The 20,265-nt window shown below is 38.2% G+C and overlaps 1 protein-coding gene across 1 annotated transcript; it reads right to left on the minus strand.

The window, feature by feature from the left end:
• Positions 1-3,812: 3,812 nt before the first annotated feature.
• Positions 3,813-12,075, minus strand: LOC104511664 (A disintegrin and metalloproteinase with thrombospondin motifs 20-like; the record flags this gene model as incomplete). Its single annotated transcript, XM_010154378.1, has 11 exons — positions 3,813-3,898; positions 4,292-4,396; positions 6,525-6,616; positions 7,267-7,400; positions 7,802-7,896; positions 7,993-8,087; positions 8,247-8,376; positions 8,513-8,713; positions 8,897-9,070; positions 10,478-10,651; positions 11,908-12,075. Coding segments are annotated over 11 exons (1,454 nt in total), but the record flags the coding sequence as incomplete, so codon positions are not given.
• Positions 12,076-20,265: the final 8,190 nt, after the last annotated feature.

A 20,265-nucleotide genomic window follows, 5' to 3' on the forward strand; every position in this document is an offset into this window, starting at 1 on the left:
GAGTATGTCTTGGATATTATAGCCTTCCAATTAGATAAGAAAAATCCACAACCATCCATCAGAAACCTGCACAAACACATACACATGCTGAAATCACACAGCCTCAACCTAACCCATGAAGGTGGGATTGGCTGATTGTACAACACAATTATGCCTGTCCGGATCAAACACCTGGGTGTATTCTGTTCCTCTGTACAAGGACAACGGCAAAACAGACCACACCAGGATGAATCCAGCTAGGATGGAGACCTGATAGTGGACCCACTGCCAGGGTTTCCAGCTCCTCTGCTATTCCCCCAATAACACCTTAGGGGAATTACAGGTAAAAGACATCTATCTAGAGGATAGAATCATAGAATGGTTAGGGTTGGAAGGGCCCTTAAAGCCCATCTAGTTCCACCCCCCCTGCCATGGGCAGGGACACCTTCCACTAGACCAGGTTGCTCCAAGCCTCATCCAGCCTGGCCTTGAACACTTCCAGGGATGGGGCATCCACAGCTTCTCTGGGCAACCTGTTCCAGTGCCTCACCTCCCTCTCCGTGAAGAATTTCTTCCTGATGTCTAATCTAAACCTCCCTGTTTTCAATTTGTACCCATTCCCCCTTGTCCTGTCACTACAGGCCCTTGTAAAAAGTCCCCCCCAGCTTCCTTGTAGGCCCCATTCAGGTACTGGAAAGCTGCAATGAGGTCTCCTCGGAACCTCCTCTTCTCCAGGCTGAACTTCGAGAGAACTCACAGGTACTGCCACACGGCAGAACACCTTTTCATAGCATACTGAGTGACATTTTATTACATCAATGTGAGCAACAAAGGTTTTTGCATCTCGTGCATCTCTGACATTCAATATTCAGAGAAGCACTATGTGTCTCTGTGTGTGTGTGCATACAAACAAGCTAGTAAGCGCAGTTGTCACCTCATACTTGATGCTATCATTGATGGGACTGAAAATGTCCTAGAAGACATCTAACAAATTATTGTTACAATCATATGGTTTACTACCATTCCTTAAGTATTATTTTTTTTCTGTATGGAATAGTGACAGGACAGTCAAGCATTCCATTTCCTAAGCTTCAACCAATGCTGGAATGTTGCATGGCTGTGACCAGCTGTGGGAAGCTTGGCAGGTGCAGACCCACAAGGTGGAGCCTGCAGCACTCTCACATGCCAGATTAGCAGGGCACTCTCCATCTCAGCTGCCCAGTGCAATCAAAATCCACAGCAGCCTCAACTAAAGGAGGTGGAAACATCATTCTGCAAGTACAACCCATGATTCTCATTTAATTGCATGAACCTTCTAACATGTCAGTATCATCACATCTCCAAATTCAGAGCTGATTGTCAGGCTCATGTTTCCCTTAGACTGTCCTCAGGATGAAAAGTTGAATGAGGTGACTGAGAAAAAGGGCTTAATCATCAAAATCCTAACACAAGGAGCTTACAAAATGCCAGAACACACAAGTACTTCCTCTCTGCACCAGGGCTGAAACTCTGAAGCAAGGATAAAAGAAAGAAAAGTTGCAAAAAACTAGAATACAGTGTAGTACTGGTTTATGCAGAAGTCGGTGTTGGGTCACAGGGTTTGCTTTAATGACAGAAAATACATTTTTACTCAAAACCCACCACTATTACCCAATAAAAACCTGCTGTTTTAAATATTGGGTTAAAAGCCACTGTGTTTGGCAGTGGATTTTCAGAGTGATGCTTTGGCAGCAGGGCTGAACGCTCCCTAGCCCTTAAGTGGAGTTTCAGGGCTGAAAAGAAAATGGCCCTTCTGGGTGTGGAGACAGACTGCAGCTCCTCTTCTGCCAAAGCAGTGGTCAAGGGACCACGCTACAAATGTTTAGCACAGGGAGGAAGAAGATTATTTCAGATTTCTATATTAATTTGGTGAACAATTTACAGGGCAACATCCCAAGAAAGGTATAGGTGAACATGAGTGTGTGTGAGACTGGGAAGAGCACACAGACATGGAGTTTGTACCTCTGAAGTTGGATTTCCTTCCATAAGAAATATTTGTATGAGTATAACCTGCTTGTGTGGCATTTATTCCAGTCTATGTATATTACTGTGAAGAGCTATTAAGAATATAGTTATTCTGTATATAAACTAGTTTAAATGGGGTTTTTTGCAACATTTTGTACTACACATTTGATACCAAAAAAAGCAGAAGTACTCCAGTACCATTCACACAAGCATATTTATTATATAAATATTTTATAAATTACAGGATTTTAATTATAAATGTAAACATTTCTAGGAAAATAATGTTTTGTATTCTTAAAGTTTACAACTAATATAAGGCACATAGTGCAAAAATACATTTCTGATGCAGAGATCACAGAATAATTACCTACATGTGTTATCGAAAAAGTAGCTGCTTACACTTGTGTGGTACAGTCTTGTTTTCAATTAATATATATTGCTAACTCGTGGCTATGTGGGTAAAAATATGATATAGCTGCCATTAGATCGTCCAATGATACTGGCATGCAAAACATACTTGGTTTACAGAACACATTTTGTCAAAAAAGGTATGTATAGCTATCTGGTGTATAATGGATGTTGTGATGCACGTAGAAAATCTTATTCTGAATACCTGAGAGTTGGCCCTGAAATGCATTATCTTTATACATCTATTTCTACAGTTCTGGACTGTAAAGTAATATAAAACCACAAATCAAAGAGCTAGATCAGTTTTTAAACCTTCTAATTTTCATATACGTACTTTTCAGGAAAAAATAATTTTAACTAGCAGATGTTAGAACTGTATTTACAACCACTGAAAAATTAAACTGAGTGAAAGATGGACACCAAAACCACGGTAGGGCTCGATGCTGCCCCTCCCCAGGGTTTTCATGAAAATTACCAGAAATTAATGTTGTGTAGGAGTGACACACTACGGTCTTTACTAATATGCCATTGGCCCATATAAAGGAGTAAAGTATATATGGAAAGTGTTTAAGTAAATACATATTCATGCAATCACATAACAGAGGCTACGGTAAACAGAATACACTGCTTTTACAGTATACTTGGATGAGAGGCAAGGATTTAAAGCCAGATTTCCAAGCAATTTGTTTCCTTATTTTCTTTTCCTGTGACCACAACAAAACTGAACCTAGATGTTTAGGATGTGCTACACAGACCACAGAGGTTAAACCACACTTCTCAGGATTACTGCTAGTATTTGAGCACCACAGGAATATAATGACAGGGATGGGGAAAAAAATCATTTTACTGACAGAGAAGCACACAGATCTATCGAAACTACCACAAGTACGTTGGTTATATACTGCTCTGCTGTAAGTTATTGACAGATAATTCCTAAAAGGTTTCACAAAATTGGAAAGATTTTAAAGTATTACCTGTCTTCTCTATTTAGCAATAACTCTTCCTATATTTTAGGATAGCTGATCAGGAAAACCAGTAGATTACAAATTTTGCTGAATACTGCATAAAGAATTGCACTAATTAGTTGCTGGTAGAGTACTAAAATTATGGTGCAATTTAGGGTGTTGTCCATAGTATCCTCAGTGAAATTTACTTGCTAATATATACTGTACATTGAATGAATGCCTCTCCATTAAAACCTGAAGGTTTATGATTGTGATTTATGCACTTGCTAGCCCACAAACTGATAATACATTCAAGAATAAACACTGAAGAAACCAGGAATTCTTAGTAGTGAGCAATACAATAATGGGCCTTACAGAGATGAAAGAATAAAAATATATATATACACAGCACCTACAATTTGCACATAAATGGCAGATATCCCTGCTTTGATGTTCTTACCACATCAGAGTTCTCACTGTATTTGAAGTTGGAGACCAATAATTGTGTTAGGAATACATTTTCCACAAAATCCTCCACATCTTCCATATATTTTAGTACCATCCTGGGAATTAGACAGAGAACAGTCAATCAAGAGAAGCGACTGAAATCACAGTTGTACAAAAGTCTCCTTGAGGGGTACATACAACAGACCTTTTGACGAATCGTACCTACAGATACTAAAGCAAGGGACAGGATCAAATTAGCAAAACAGGCACAGATATTACTGTTATTGCTGTATACTTTCTTTCCCAGTTCACCATCCAATGTTTTCTTAAACTGTACATACACACCGTTCTCATTCAACCGGTCTTCTGGTTTCCCACATGAATAAATTTGGAGGCAAGCAATCTGTAGTAGGGTCTCTCTAATAAAATGGGGGGGTTTATGGTGATTTTTTGTTGTTTTTAAAATTCCAAGCCTTAAGAGCGGGTAAAGGAAAACAACATCAACTTACGTGGGATTTGTGTATGTCAGCAGTTGCATAGTTGCCCTGAGCAATCCATCTAACTGTACTGGATAATTTCAGACCTGTACCAGCCAAATTAATGCTGAACTGTCCCTAAAGAATTAAAGAAAATGAAAAAAAAAAAAAGGGCAAAAGATAAAATACAGAGCTGATACACAGAGCTCAAAACACTAAAACAGTTTACATTGGTATGTCTGCACATATTACTTACGGTATATCTAGACAGTAAGTACTCAAGGATGTGTACTTAGCCTGGGTGAGTTACAATGCATTATACCCCTTTTTTGGACACTCAGGACATTGTCACATGAACAAGTTATTCTGTTGTAAGTAGCACTCGTGCATCAGCTGACCTGTAGCATCTGTCTGCAAATTCTGTCTGACGTTAGTTCTGTATCAACGCAAATTTTAGTTTCCCTTCTATGTATTCAGTTTTAATTTACAAAAAAAGTATGAAGATGCAACATGCAAGATTGCATCTGGCTTTCTTGAAAGGTGGGGTTTTGGGTTTTACAGTGCCTGAACATTCTGGAGATAACATGTAAGGACCTACTGCTATCTGGAAGTTACAGACAAGTCAATTCTTAGCCATCTAATTCTCAAATCTTTGCACCCACTCTGCCCAAGCATCACCATCTTATCTTCCATTTCTTTCTCAGTACCCCTAACATAAATGAACATGAATGTAAGTGGAGGTTAAAATAAAATGAAATGTTTTGCAATATAAACCATTCAAAACAGTATATTGATTCTAAAATATTTGCTTATGCAAATATACACTCTGAAAGCTAGTTTCAAAACAGTCTGTTCATATGAGAATAAGAAGTATATTAAAAGCAGCAAAATGCACTGCCTCGGTAGACAAACTGGAGTACACAAAATAATCAAGCTGCATCACACAGAGGCACGATACGTTGGAAAGTAGGACTACCTCAACAAAGAACCCAACTGGCAGTTTAGGCAGCACTATGATCTGAAAACTCCTGTACACCCCACACAATTCACTGAAGGCTTGAATTTCTGTATTCGGACCTAGTAAAAATCCTAAATCCTGAGATCAAAGCTTTAACATAAATAACATTTCCATTAGTTTCTGTATTTTATTGTTTAGTACCATCATAGTGAGATATGAGATATAAATGTTTGTGTGGGCATATGGGGGGGTGTGTGCATAAAATTACAGCATACAGCCTTTATTCTTGTGAATCACTGAAATTCCTTCATAAAAAAATTTGTTCTCATGTTGTTCTGTATGGCAGATTTGTTTTGAGATCACATCTATGGGAAGTTGCTGTGGTTATAGCACTCGTACTCAGGATGAGCTAACATAAGCTCATATGGATGGGGTAAGTGGTTCTTTAAGTGCCAAAAGAGTGGAAGCTTTCAATTTAATGACTCAAGCATCTGGATGAAATTCATACAAATGGCATGGAATGACTACCACAATTGCAGGCTCAAACTGACTTCATTCACAGTGATTTTGTAAAAGTAAATTAAGAGTGCTATGTACAGTTATAAAGCTGTCTGTAGAGTTGGGTCAGAGAGCCCAATGTCTGTATACAGTACACAGACAGGGGTTTTACTTGGGACTAACTCTTGCCTAGTCCCACAGACTGAATCCTCATTAGCAGTTACAGTGCATTAAGATCCTTCTTCTGGAGCTTATTGTTTGGTTTAGTTTCATCCATAAGGCATCCCGTTCATGTCTTTCAAGACTGCTCTGTGATGTCAAAGAGCAAAAAGTAAACACTCCCAATACAGAGATTCACTCAAAAAGCACCACCCAGTCCAAACTAAAGCACACTCATGGATGTATAAATTTTAAGTTATACTACTAAACAGAATTGATTTCCTCTGGTAGTCTTTAATGATATCAATCATCAGTAGAGGTGTAATCTGCAGGATTATGAAAGAGGAAAGTCACTGGAGGAGAACAAAGATTGAGAAGGGATTAGGGGAAACAAAGAACACATCACAACATATGTAGAAAGCATGGAGCCTAGAGGGAAAGTGTGGATTAAACAATTTGAGTGAGAAACGGAGCAGGGTAAAGATGGTGGAAAATGAGAGAAAAGACTAAGAAAAAATACTTATTAATACAGTACCCAGACCAGATGGAATAGGAGATTGGTTCAGAACCTTACTGCTCTAAACCAGTCACATATTTTTGTGTTTTCCCCTCTTACGTGCACATTTCAAGGGGATAAGAAATCATAAATACCTGTGGACATCTGGCAGCACTGTAGCAATCTCCAGCTGTAGCAAACGGAACTGCTCTCCCAAGTAAAGTCTGAGCAAAAAGAAAATCTGTGGCTAGAAAACAAAAAAATTACTCAGCACTGAAACTGCTGCATTAGAAGTTCAAATGAAAATAGTGTGAAAAGATATTAAGATGTTCTGCGCCTTTTTTTCCTCCCTTTTTTTTTTCCCCTAACAAACTATGCTTTACATAGATTTTGGTTAATGCAACATCAGTCCAGCCTACAAGCTCAGTTTCCTTCCTGAGATAGGAAGGGTTTAGGAGGAAGAGGGATGTGCACTCGGATGCAGCTCCAATGAAATGCTTGAGGGCCAAATTGACACATTCAGGCAGGGGCTTGAAAGTGCTGCAAGATTCCTTGTCCATTTAGTATGTCTGCCAAGGTCAGAGAAGGGACTGACTACAGCATAGGAAGAAAACTATGCCAGGGACTAGAAGAAAATGGAAAAATGGGAACAAAACCTTAGAAACTGAAGCTAGTTCACATATAGAATATGAATTTGCAACCACTTGGGGCAAACTAACAAGGGAAGCAGCGGTAGTTTCTCCCTTCTTTTAAATTTGAATTTCCCACTGAGCTCCTAAAAGAAATAAGAACTTTGTTTGTCCAAAACTGGCACAATTTGATCTATAAGTAGGTCAAATGATAATTTGGTAATCACCACCAGTGCAATTTCAAGGACTAAACTAACAAAATGCTTACTTTTAATTTGCATGGAGGCTACTTCAAACCTTATTTTGCTAAAAACCGTATAGCCAGCTGCAAGGTAATCATTTCGACAGGCACAGTCTTGCCTTCTGCTTCCATTGAAAGGGCATTCATATGGGTTCTGCAACCTAGAGAACAGCAAAGATGTAGTATTCCTCTTGTTATTTTTCCAAAACATAAAATTATAGTGAAAAATAATTGCACTGCACCATGCTGCATAAAAAATATTAAACAGTTACTGAACAAGAAGCTCAGCTATTAATCTTGGCTCAACTGAAACACTAATTTCTACACCATTTCTACAAAAGCTGAGATAGAAAGTTTTCATAATCATTTCATGCAATTGACACAATTTCAGAGTGAAAGTATCCACATTTCTGCATGTGTGTTCACATGGCTGTATACTCAGAACAGAAAAATCAAGCAACAAAGATTCTACTGATTTGTTCTCATAAAAGGTAAGTATTTTATTCTTTTATTTTGGAAGAAATAAATGCACTTCAGAAAAATGACAAAACCAGTTTTGTACCTGAATCCGTATACTTCAGAAAAGTTGTCTGCTTCACCTTTTACCAATGTCAAATATTCTTTGGGACTCTCTAAGTGCATGCCCGAACAATAAATCTGTAGGAAAAAATAAAACCCTTCAGCAAAATCTTTATTAGAAAAGTATTATTATATAAAAATATGTGCTCATAAAAGCTCAGATATTAAAAGTACCTTTATTATCTTTCCCTTAATGTTTAGTAGGTATTCACCATCCTTTTTAATCCCCTTTTTAATCTGGATATCTTTGCAGGTGGTCAGAATTTCACCTTCAAAACGAACAATTAAATCATGTTAATATATGTAATGAATAGGGCATAGTTTTAGGGCTTACTTTTGGAGGACAACAATGCAAAAGTATTTATAACTCTTATATAAATAACCTGGGAAAACATTAACTTTAGCTGGAAGTTACACCTGGTACTTACATTCTTCCTCATGGCAGACCTTTCTGGCATCTGGTTTTAAACGTGGCAGGCACAAGTCACTGGATAAGCCGTTTTCAGTCATACATTCTACAGCTCTCTCCTTTACCCCCACTCCACACGACACTGAGCACTAGACATGAATAGTCATCAACAGTTAGCTTAGAAGGTAGCATATAATTCACAAAATTATGGCAGCAAATTAGTCTTGGCATTCATTTGTGTTTGAGGCAGCAATCAATAAAGTCAGCTTGCACATCTATATTCACCTTGGTCCACTTCCCCACTCTCCAGGTAGCTGGCTGTGAACATCCTTTGATATTGCATTTATAAACGTACGGGGATGGCTCTACTGGGCATTCTCGGTACGACACAGGTCGAAGGCCATGGGCATGCTGATTTTGAACAGAATAGATTCCAACGCAGTATGTGATCCTCTCCAGGTAACCAAACTCACAACTGGCTGAGCACTGAAATAAAAACACCAATAAATCATGACTGCCTGGAAGGTCCAGTGTTCAGAAAGTTTAGGCATCCATGTTCAGATGAATATTCACATTTTTTGCTCTGCAGATGTAATGCATGTGTTACAGCAATACAACAATTTACATGTAAAGTTATATAAACATGTGCAAGCAATATAATTAGTTTACCTGTGACAGTTCTCCTGTAAGCACAACATATTTAGAGGGAGCTATCCTGCAGCTTTTGGTTGATAGAGGTTTTGTGGCAGGATCACAGAAACTTTCATCCACTTGCATCTGGTTTCTGTCCACACACTTAACCTTTCGATATATTTCCTTTCCTCTTCTATATGGTGCCGAACACTGAGAGTGAGAAAAATGATCACAGGTTTTCTACTTAAACTAAGCATTTACAGGACAAAGTTGCTACAACCACCAGTATGACCCAGACAGCAATAACTTTCACATCTGTTATCAGTGTTGGACTGAATTACTCACTGAATCAACATCCTTTACTTAGTTTTCAAAGTTCAGGCACCTCCAATCAGCTGAAAAACACAGTAGTGTATAATGACATGACACTAACTGGGGGGTGAGATGGAGGAGGAAATTCAAATGTCAGGCCAAGATGATAGGTTGAGTGAAAAAGCTCTTCTGGATGAAAAGGGAAGAGCCAAAAAAAGGGTTTCAGTGAAATATGAAAGGAATAATTTAGGCTTGAAAACAAATCAAAAAGAATCCCTGGAGTCATGTACATGATACTACACTGACAAAAGAAAAGAAAAAACAAAACTGTCTACTAATGAAGCCAGTGTCAGCTTTGGGCAGCAGTATCTGTTGAGCCTGTGCCTTTGCCCTCAGTGACCCCAGACCTCTCCCTGTGGCAAGCTGGTGGGAATGCAGTGTTGCTGCAGTTCTGCCAGGACAGGATGAGAACCTTGCTGCCACCAGAATCCAGAAAAGTAGAGGTACAGGCTAAGCAATATATTTCAACTAGCCTGCTTGAATTTGCTGTGATAATGAAGGAAGGCTCAAATACACAAACCGCAGTCTCAGCAGAGGCAATAATCAATAACACCACCTACTACCGTCAGACCTGAACCTAACTTAATACTAATTTGGGCCCAACAACAGCCAGAAGACCTATCAAGGTCTCATACACAGATCAAGCCTATTGTTCAGATTTTATTATTATTGACTTAAAGAGGCAAACTGAAGTACAAAAACCAGAAGCTGTACAGGAGTGCTCTGCCAGGGGAAAATTCTAACTTGATAAAGCCAGGTCTTGAAAGTCTCATCACAAATTCCCTGTGCAGCCCATTCAAATGCCTGAGTTGTCTTCATGGAGAAAAAGATTTTCACAACAGCCTGTTTGAACATCCCTGGCTTCACCTTACTTCCATTGCCTCTCTCCTTCGCTTCACTTCTTAAAAAGGGATTTTTAAAATTATACTTAATCATGAGGTTTTATTAAACATTTTATGCAATATATAAAGGATTTTATTTTATATTTTTATCAATAGGGATCTTCTCACAGCTTCACCAGAGCTTTTGTCTACAACAGTACACAAGCAAGTCCTATATAAGAGAGTAAATTAACGTCACTCTTCGGTTTTGCAAGCTTGACCTTTAGAATATCCAGCACGGTCACTTGTTCTTCTGCAATCTAACAGCTATTAAATTTGGTTGTAAAAACAACCCCACAACCCAAACCAAACCCCACTCATGACATCACTCAGTTCCTTCATATAAGTTGAAAGCTTTACTTACATCTTCCCATTCGTCTGCCAGCCACTGGTACTGCATGCAGGTGGGCAGCCGGCAATGCCTCTGGCTAGCGGGCCGGGTATCATGATGACACATTGCTTCACTGACTTGACCCAGGCCCTTCAGCTGACAGTAGATGTCCCTTTGCTGAATCCCCACTCCACAGGATACAGAACACTGAAATTGATAAAAATTAGGTAGGTCAGTGTGAAATGAGGCAGTCCCCAGCAGGTGGTACAGTTGCCATTATTAAAAAGTTAGTTCTTACGATATTATTTAAAATGTACCTCGCAGCCCCTACCATACTAGTGTTTCATTGTGTCTGAAGAAATCTAATTGTAGTTTCACATTTTCAACGTAGAATCAAAACTTGTAAGGAATACAGAAAATAAATGCATCTGAGCTACCCAAACTGATCTTTCTGCTTCTCTTAATTCATAGGAAGAAAAATCGCTATGAGCATATGCAAAGCAAAAGTTTACATTTCTGCAGGATCAAGCAGTTTAAGTTCTGAGTTTACATCATTCCTTTATTGGAGGCAAACCACCTTCTCTGTTGTTTTAAAATGCAAATATTAAAATGAGAAAAAAAAGATCTTAGTATTTCAGGTTAGAAAGATCCTGCAAATGGTGCAGTTCTTTAGGATATTTCTTCTTTTGCAGGTAGTACTGAGGATTTTGATTCCCAAAGATCTTAAAGGTTCAAATCCTTCCTGCCACATGCTTCTTTTCCTCCTTCATGGCCAAAGTTAAGGCTTGCTGAGATATACAGCCCCCTTTTAACCCAGCCAGAAGCACAATTAGGTCAAAAGAGCCTAACTGAAGACTCAACCCTAATCAAAAAGTAGATATTGCTCTATCAAGTGTGGCCCAGTTGTGGAGAGTGGTAATCTGTCTTTGTCAATGTGGGGAAATATATTTTGATAGAGTGAGTGAAATGCAAAATATTGCCATGTGCTCAGTTAACACACAATTTCCCAACAAGGTGAGAGATCTTTTAAAGGACCAAAGCAGGGAAAAAGCTGGCATTTATGAGCACAAGCCCTTTTTCTTGTCCTTCCCCCAAAAACCTCGCTTCACTTCAATATTTAGACTTGATAGCGATTACAGTGATACTAATGAATTCATCCATGAATGTAAGAGATAAACATTAAAAATTTACTGCTATTCTGAATTTAGAAAGTAAATGGAGGAAAGTCATAAGTACCTATCCAGTCCAAGGTTCAGTTTACTATATACTATATACTTCCAGTTTTAACTTTAATCTTGAAAGAAAAAGAAAATATAATTAACTATTTGCTGATTTGTAGATTTCCTTATGGTATGCATATTAAAAAACCCAACTTCCTAACAATTACTTCCATGGAAGCAGTCATGAATATGATCTTGTCTTGTAACTCTCATGGAGAACATAATTATAGCAGATTTTCATACCTCTTTCCATCTGCTGGCCTTCCAAGCAGGACATCTTCCAGCTCTACATATTTTGTACATCCGTGGTTTTTTCAAATGTCTGCAGTTTCCTTCTTCTATTTTAGTTTGGAAGCTATTAAAACAATGCACGTCACGAAACTTCAAACCTTTTCCACAGGAAACAGAGCACTGAAAAGAGAAGTGTACTTCTTAACTAAAAATCTCAAAGTAGTAGGAAAACCAGAAGAAGCTGTGGCCTTGCTCAAAATGGGCTCTGATTTCAGGAGTAAGTTTCTGTATAACGACACAACATCTACTATATGTATCGGCAACTTCTGCGTCAGCTCTCTTGTGCTGAGCGTTACTGATGAGATGCCAAACATCACTCACATCTTGTTCATTCGCTGATGTTGTCATTGCCAGATACCTGAGCTCAGCCCTCCATATCCAGGCAGGAGACACCTTGATATTACAATCTCACAAGAATATGCTCTAGCAGCCTTCTGCTTCCAGTACATATATTGCTAATTTCAGATAAGCATGATGCTTATTGTAAACATTAAAGAAAGAAAAATACACGTTTCCAGTTACTAGTCTACAAAGTTGTTTGCTATGGCATCCCTCTTCCACGACCTTGGGGTATCTTGCTCTATGTGACAAAGAGGCAAGAGAAGAGGTATAAAGTAGACACTGAGTTATGGTGCAGTGCTTGAAGGGATGGCCTTGCCCCACCACCCCGGTATTCATTTTCCTCCAGGAAGGTGCTACAATAGACACAACTGACTCTAGGACCTCCCTCCATCCAACGCAAAACCAGTGGTGCTGCAGACACATTTTGGGAAACCCACCCTGGCAGTATCCACTAGCCATGATTAGAGCACGTCTGGCAGATCAGTCTCTAAGGAGAAAAGACCTGCTAAATAGCTGTGAGACTTGAGTTAGGTCTGGATTTAATTCTTCAAGTGAGGGCTGTCCTATTCACCTGCAAAGCACAGCTGCAGGTCCCAGGGGAACTTTCAGTTGAACAAGGAACACTTGAAGCACTTCAAATTAGGTGGCTACTCAGCTAACTTATCTTGGACCATGAGCATAGTGAATTAAGCATTGAGTTTGTTGGAATTTTTTTGTTTGGTTTTAGGTTTTTATACATCTTATAATCAATCTTCCTCTTTTACATCATCCTATCAAAAGGTTTTGATCAATGGAGACAATTCCTTTTCTGTCTCGAAAGAGAACATGCATAATTGTTCTCGGATTTTTTCCACACTATTTTACTCTTAAACATTTCCTACACAATGAGGTAAATAATTAATATTCAAATAGAAATTTAATTTCTAAGTGGATGTGAGAAAGGATTTAAATATAGACTTTTTTCAAAAGCACCACAGATATTTCTCTTCCCTTTATGTTACATCATCATCTAGGTCACTTGCATTACATGGTAATTTAACCAAGCATTTTTAAATACATATATCTTATGTTTTCAGAAAGTGAAGTTCGTATCTTACAGCTTTCATTACAAAACCTTGGAAATATTTGCCTGAGAACACCACCTGGAGAAGAGTTTTTAAAAATACAGAACAAGCAACTATATTAAATTAACTTGCTAGGTAAGAAACATTTTTCACAATAACAATAACCGTACTTCATTAAACAGAATCTCAACTGACTCATCCTCAATACCACAGGGATTCCTGTGTGTCCTTAAACATTTATATGTGTAATCTGAAAGGTTTAAATGAAACTGACAATGTGTTAAAATTAAATCTTTGAAGAATAAAGCAAAAAATTCAACTGATCACACAATACAGCAAGTTTCTCTTCCGCAGCTGTTTAATATTTGTAAAAATATAAGGGTACTGATTTGGCCACAACTTCCCTTTTACAAGTCTGCTATACAATTCTGCTATACAAATAAGAATATTTCTAAATGAAGTAATTCTGCTCTCAGCAGAACTTTTCAATTTATCATTTTAAAATACTGTTCAAGTAGTTTTACAATTTATGTTTTATTAATTTAGAAACTACTTTAAGATAGGAGGATAACAAATATTTCCTGAAACTTTTATCTATGAGTAATGTAGGTCAGAAAACTTAAAACTCTGCAAACCATATCATTATAGAAGCCTTTCAGATAACTCAGCTATGAATTCAGAGGACTTACTTATCCAAGCGAGCAAGATAACATGTATGCATGAAAACTAAAATACCGATATTATCTGGATAATTGATTCTACTCTCCCTTAAAGCATTTGTTCAGGCATATCAATCATAAAAAGTAGACACAAATGACCCCTAAATTCTGAAGATTCCTTCTTTTTATTCTTCAGTAGTATGTAAGTGAGGTGCAGCATAGAGTTACTTAACTTCCTCCTGTGAGGCATTAGGAAAACACCACATGTCCCTCCTTCCTACACCATGTTCTCCTGCAAAGCACAAATTAGGCTCCAGAGGGCTATGGGACAGGGGCCTTCTCTTTCTTGTAGGAATGGCACTCCATACAGAGAACTGGTCCCAAAGAAGATGTGCTAAGACGTCTCCACTTCAGAAGGGGAGGCTACCACAGCATTGAATTATCTCACACTCTTTAATTTCTCATTGCCCTCATCATTAATTATAGAATTTTCACTATATATATGATTATACGGTTTGTGCAGATAGCTTTTCTTCAAGAATAATGAGATTTATTGTACAGGGCTAATGGCTGCTAAGAGAAATAGAATATGCAAAGAAATCTCTTATTCTGCATCTCAGTCTTCTGAAGATGTTCCAATAATCTCTACCCTCTACATATAACATTATATGTTTACTTCTACACAGGTTAGAACTGGGTCTGGGGGTAGGTTTCTTGTTGGTCTTTTCTGTCTGGGTTTTTTTCCCCTCTTCACTAGTCCAAACTCAGTTGAGTTACTTCTCTTTAATATTTAAATAGCCTAATTTAATCTTTACAATTTGTGTTATTCTTTCTTCTAAAGAAAGACACTGAAGATCTGTGTGTTAAATTAGTCTATTATATTTTTAGTAGTTACAGAGCAATGCCTATATAAAGAGATCTTTTGCAGTTCTCTTACATAAAGATGTTCTATTGAATTTTGTAATTAGAGTACAATTATAGAGGAATTAAGAGAATCCACATTTGTTTTCAATCATATTAAACATCAAGCTGAAGAGGGAGTTCAGAAAAGAAAATAACCAGTTTAGATGTTAATAACAGAGGCTTTATGAATAGTTATTTCACACACTACTGAAACTTTTGTTCACTCAAATACTGTTTAGCTTTGATGACTCAAGCTATTTGAAACCTATTGTTATCTAAATGTTAAATGCAGAAACACAAAGGAAAGATAATTTCTACCTACAGTTTTAAAGTATTTTCAATTATTTTAAAAATATCTTTATATTTAAAAAAATTAAGTAAAATGAATATAATGTAATTTTTCAGTAATGTAACTTCAGATTAGTCATCTAATTCTATTTTCTTTCTGTAAGAGACAATAAGTTATAGAATGTTGCCAACTTATGAAAAAAAATAACCACATTTAAATAACATTTTTCCAAGGATTTTTTTTCACTCCATATTAATTTAATGTTATCTTTAACAACCTAAAGAGATATGTTCAACAGACTGGGATCATGCTGGGAAATCTTAAATGCATTAAATTCTTACAAAGTGTAAGTTTTCCAGAAAGTGTTTCTGCATATAGATTTGTTATCTTGTTCTTTCACATATTCATCAATTACAAACCTGATCCTGTGTTTCTATGTATCAAAACCTCCTGTTGAATAGATCTTACACGGAAAAAGAAATTTCACTGTGCAAGAGGTAATTCACTAGCATCCTCATATTACAGGTTTCATTTTATAAGCTCTTAAAGTTGTTGGGCTTTTGTTGTTGTTGTTGTTTTGTGTTTGTTTGTTTTACTTAAGTCATGAATGAACAGTGAAGTTTAATTCTTTAGGTTAAAGTGTATGTGTTGTTTGAAAGAATGAAAGAATGAAAGAATGAAAGATCCTGACATCTTTAAAAGCTAAACCCTACCCCATAGACATTAAGCAGCTGTAAACCTGTGCTTAATTACGATTGCCCACACTTGAAAACAAGAAAATTGCCTAACTAAGGAGTACCTCCAAGCAGCTTTGCTTGAATTGGGTGCTTGAGGCACTGCATCTCCTGGAGTTGCATGGAACAGCTCCTGCCTGCTTCAGTGCAGTTTCACAGGGCCAGATTCTTCACCCTGTGGCAGTGAGCATCTCCCACCAACATCAGTGTGAGGAAGAGAAGCCTAAATATCTCTAAGGATCAGGCCCTTTACAATTTCAATGGGATCTTGGTAAAATTTAAGCAACTAATTCCAGTATTGTTATTTAAAGCCTTCAAAACATATCAGTTAATGGAAGCACCCAGGCTGCCCTGAACCACAGCCAAAGACCGAAAACATTCTCTTGGTGCTGAACAGTCTAATTCTACAAGCATGCACAATCCTTTTAACACTGACCAGCTCAGCACTTTACATGTCCATAAGGATGATCAGCATCCTAAAAAGATTTTCCTCTATTTTCACTATCAAAAAAGGAAAGCAATTGCTCTAAAAGTAGGCTGAATGCACAGCAGGTGAATGTGGCACAGTACAGAACGCAGTAACATGACATTTGGTGCAACCAAAGAAAAATATTCGTGATTTTCTTTTTTTTCCTTTAACACAAAAAATCTAATGCACCTACCCTGGATGTAGAGGATCCAGGATCACCAATGGAAAGTTCAAGAGGGTATATTACTCTGAGTACAGTATTCTCCTGAAACTGGGCATATTCTGGCTTCATTCTTTAGGTAATTCATCCTTTGAGCAACACGGTCTAGTGGAGAGTGTCCCTGCCCATGGCAAAGTGGGGTGGAACTAGATTTTTAAGGTCCCTTCCAACCCAAACCATTCTATGATAATATTAAAATAGTTCTTAAGGGACTGTTTCCTCCCAGAATGCCTTTGCATCTGACGCAGGCAACTTGGCTCTGTTATTTACTGTATAGTGACTCACCTTCAGCAGAAGTGAAGGCTGCTCCTGTTCAGTACAGCTTCTCATTGGAGACCCCTGACCAGTAGGTAAGGGCTGTCTATCCTCCAGCACAGGGAAAGAATACCAAAGAAAGGAAACCAGGTCTCTCAAATGCTCAGTCAAAAGCCTTAATCAATAGAATGTGGGGATATAACATCTTAACTTTTCTGTAAGGGAAGAGCATAGCTCCTGTCCAGTTCTTTGCATGAAAAATATAGGTTCCATAGAAGAACTATGAGTGGAACTTCCAAGTGCCTAAAGGCATATAAACATAGCTTACAGGGGGATATCTTGCGTTGAACTCTATCCCCACCACCAGTGTTCTCCTTAGAGCCGTGTATGGCACACGCTGACCTAAGACACCTGCCTGACAGGCTTCCTTTCAGCTTTGTATCACCAGTAAGCAGTGCCAAATTCTCACTCTCACAGGAGCGAGGCCTTGTCCTGTGCTCTGGAAGCCACTCATGTCCTTTTAGTGCATCCAGCCCACAGCACATTTCTTACATGGCTGAATTTTGCCCTTTGTAAGCCTGTGTTCCTTCTTGGAGTTCGTAATGCATCATTACATGCTTGTCTCTGGAATACGTCCTCCCACTGCTTGGTGCCCAGTCTGTTCTGCAAGACGCTCTGACAGTGATCTCCCCAAGGCTTAACTCTCCTGACAGGGGAAAGTACAACTGCACTTAACTCTCTCCCTGCTTGACCTCTTTCCAGTCAGACTTAACCATGGTCAAGAACAACGTAGTCCTTATGGCTCAATACCTCTACAATGTGGCTTCACTCGTATGACATTCCACACAACTGGAGACTTATGGAGAGTACATTTTCCGTATATATTCTACAGATTGCATGTACAGGAAAAAAATATGTAAGAACTTTAAATCTCAAAAGAAATCTGAACATTTCTTTAAAAAAATGCAAGTTGAAAAAACCATCCTGTAACCATTTTACACAGAAATTCTAGCACTTGTCTCAACATTGGCTAAAGTAATATTTCCCATATGTCAGATTCTTTTAAAACATAAAACTACAGTAAAAAGCTGGACTTGATTACTATTGTTCAAAGTCATTCCATAATGCTGGTAACTAGGATTCATCTGTTGGGGTTTTTTTTTTCATAGTAATAAAGTTTCGTGAGGATCAGCCTGACAGAACTCCTGGTGCTTTCTGTGGCACAGACGGACTCTTAGGCAGGCATGCCATCATCAGTTCCTACCAAATTAAGACTCTTTGTGCAGCTGACATGCAGAGTTCCACTAAAAGCTCTTTGATTCTTTTGCTATCATTATTATTTCATTGCAAAGTTGAAGACCTTGGATTATTTGAGGGATTTTTTCCTAAACTTTCTTAGCCTTTTCTTTCAAGGCATTGTTTTGTGTAGCTTAGCTGGTAGCTCAGTGGGCCTCTGGTTACTGAAAAACAGAGCAGTAAATGGAAAATATAAACCAATTTCTCTTTGTATTCACTTAGATATACAGGGACTTAAAATATAAAGGACTGATGAAAAGCAGTACTGTTTTTTGCAGGGATAGATTTAATTTTCTTCATAGTAGCTAGTATAGTGTAAGGTTTGGATTTGTGACTAAAACAGTGTGGATAACACATGGACATTTTAGTTATTTTTGAACAGTGCTTATAGAGAGTCAAGGTCTTTTCTGCTTCTCACACTGCCCATCAGTCTGTGGGTGCACAAGAAGCTGGGAGGGGACACAGCTGGGGCAGCTGAACCCAACTGGCTACAGGCATATTCCATACCATATGACATTGTGTTTATCAATAAAAAACTGTGAAAAAGAAGGAAGAAGGGGGATGTTTGGAATGTTGGCCTTTGTTTTCCCAAGTAACCATTACACATGATGGAGCCCTGCTTTCCTGGAGATGGCTGAACACCTGCCTGCCCATGGGAAATAGTGAATGAACCTCTTGTTTTGCTTTGCTTGTGCACAGCTTTTGCTTTACCTATTAAACTGTCTTTATCTCAAACCATGAGTTTTCTCACTTTTACCCTTCTGATTCTCTTCCTCATCCCACTGGGGGAAGAAGTGACTGAGTGGCTCTGTGGGTCTTAACTCCCTAACAAGGTTAAACTGCAGCACATATTCCAAATGTTAAAAGGTATTCTCTTCCTTTTTTTTTGGTCAGGCACTTCTGTGACCTGACAGGAAGATCAGTTTAAAAGCCTGTTTAACAGTCTTTGAAAATATGCTAGAAGTAGATGGGGACCACTACTGCACAAGACAGTAGTAAAACATTACACTGGACAGGAAGATTAGTTTAAAAGCCTGTTTAACAGTCTTTGAAAATATGCTAGAAGTAGATGGGGACCACTACTGCACAAGACAGTAGTAAAACATTACTTTGAGCATTACTTAGTTGAGTTACTTCAACTTTTCATTTGCCATATTAAAACTATCTCTCCTGGTGCCTGCCTCCTCTGTTATCTGCATTTCCCCAGGGGCCCTTACCATGCTTGAGCATGAAATAGATATTTTTCAGCTAAAAGTATTCAAAAAGTTGTTCTTCCCTTTAAGTACATAGACTACGATCAAACAGCAACAGACTCTGTAATTAGGTCCTAGTGACATCAAACAGCAGACTCTGTAATTAGGTCCTAGTGAATTCTTTGTTTCAGTCAGTAATTCTTCACTAAAACAAGTACAAACACTTGTGCCATTAGCTCAAGCACTTGGAAAGGACCAAACATTTCCCTGACTCCTGAGGAAGAGTGGATTGAACTCCAGGAGGTATATGTATGATGTGTATGATTAACTGTTACATCTAAGTTACACCTCTGTTAACTATAGAAGTTACACTGATGATAATTTTAGTCACTTCACTGAGCATAGCTTCATTTCAAATGTTCAGTATTATATCACATACCTCTGGTGTTCAGAAAATGTCAATTTGATTAAGCCCTCTTTGCAGCTGCAGTCTGCTTTGCCACATTTCTAAAAGTGCTTTTGCAGCTATAGCAATGGAAGGGAGGAAGGCTAGGCTAAGAAGGACTCAAAGGCTTCATCCAATCCATCATTCTGCTGTTTGGATAAGCTATACCTGGACCACTCCTGACATCAGTTTGTCAGTCTTGTCTTCAATGACAGGGATAGTACAGCCTCTCTTGCATGCATTTTTCCATTGCATAACCATACTTAGGGTTAGGAAAAAAAAAATCTTAGGATTTAATGACAGTCTCTCTTACTGTTAAATAAGATGGTTGCTTCTCATTCTACCCTACAAGCAGACTCAGAAACACCTCTTTATAACCACTGATTATGTGTTGCAAGAATAATTCATTCAAGTCCATTCTTCTACAGACTTAGTCTTGAA

The sequence above is a fragment of the Eurypyga helias genome, unplaced genomic scaffold, assembly GCF_000690775.1.
Source record: "Eurypyga helias isolate BGI_N326 unplaced genomic scaffold, ASM69077v1 scaffold10156, whole genome shotgun sequence".
Lineage (NCBI taxonomy): Eukaryota > Metazoa > Chordata > Aves > Eurypygiformes > Eurypygidae > Eurypyga > Eurypyga helias.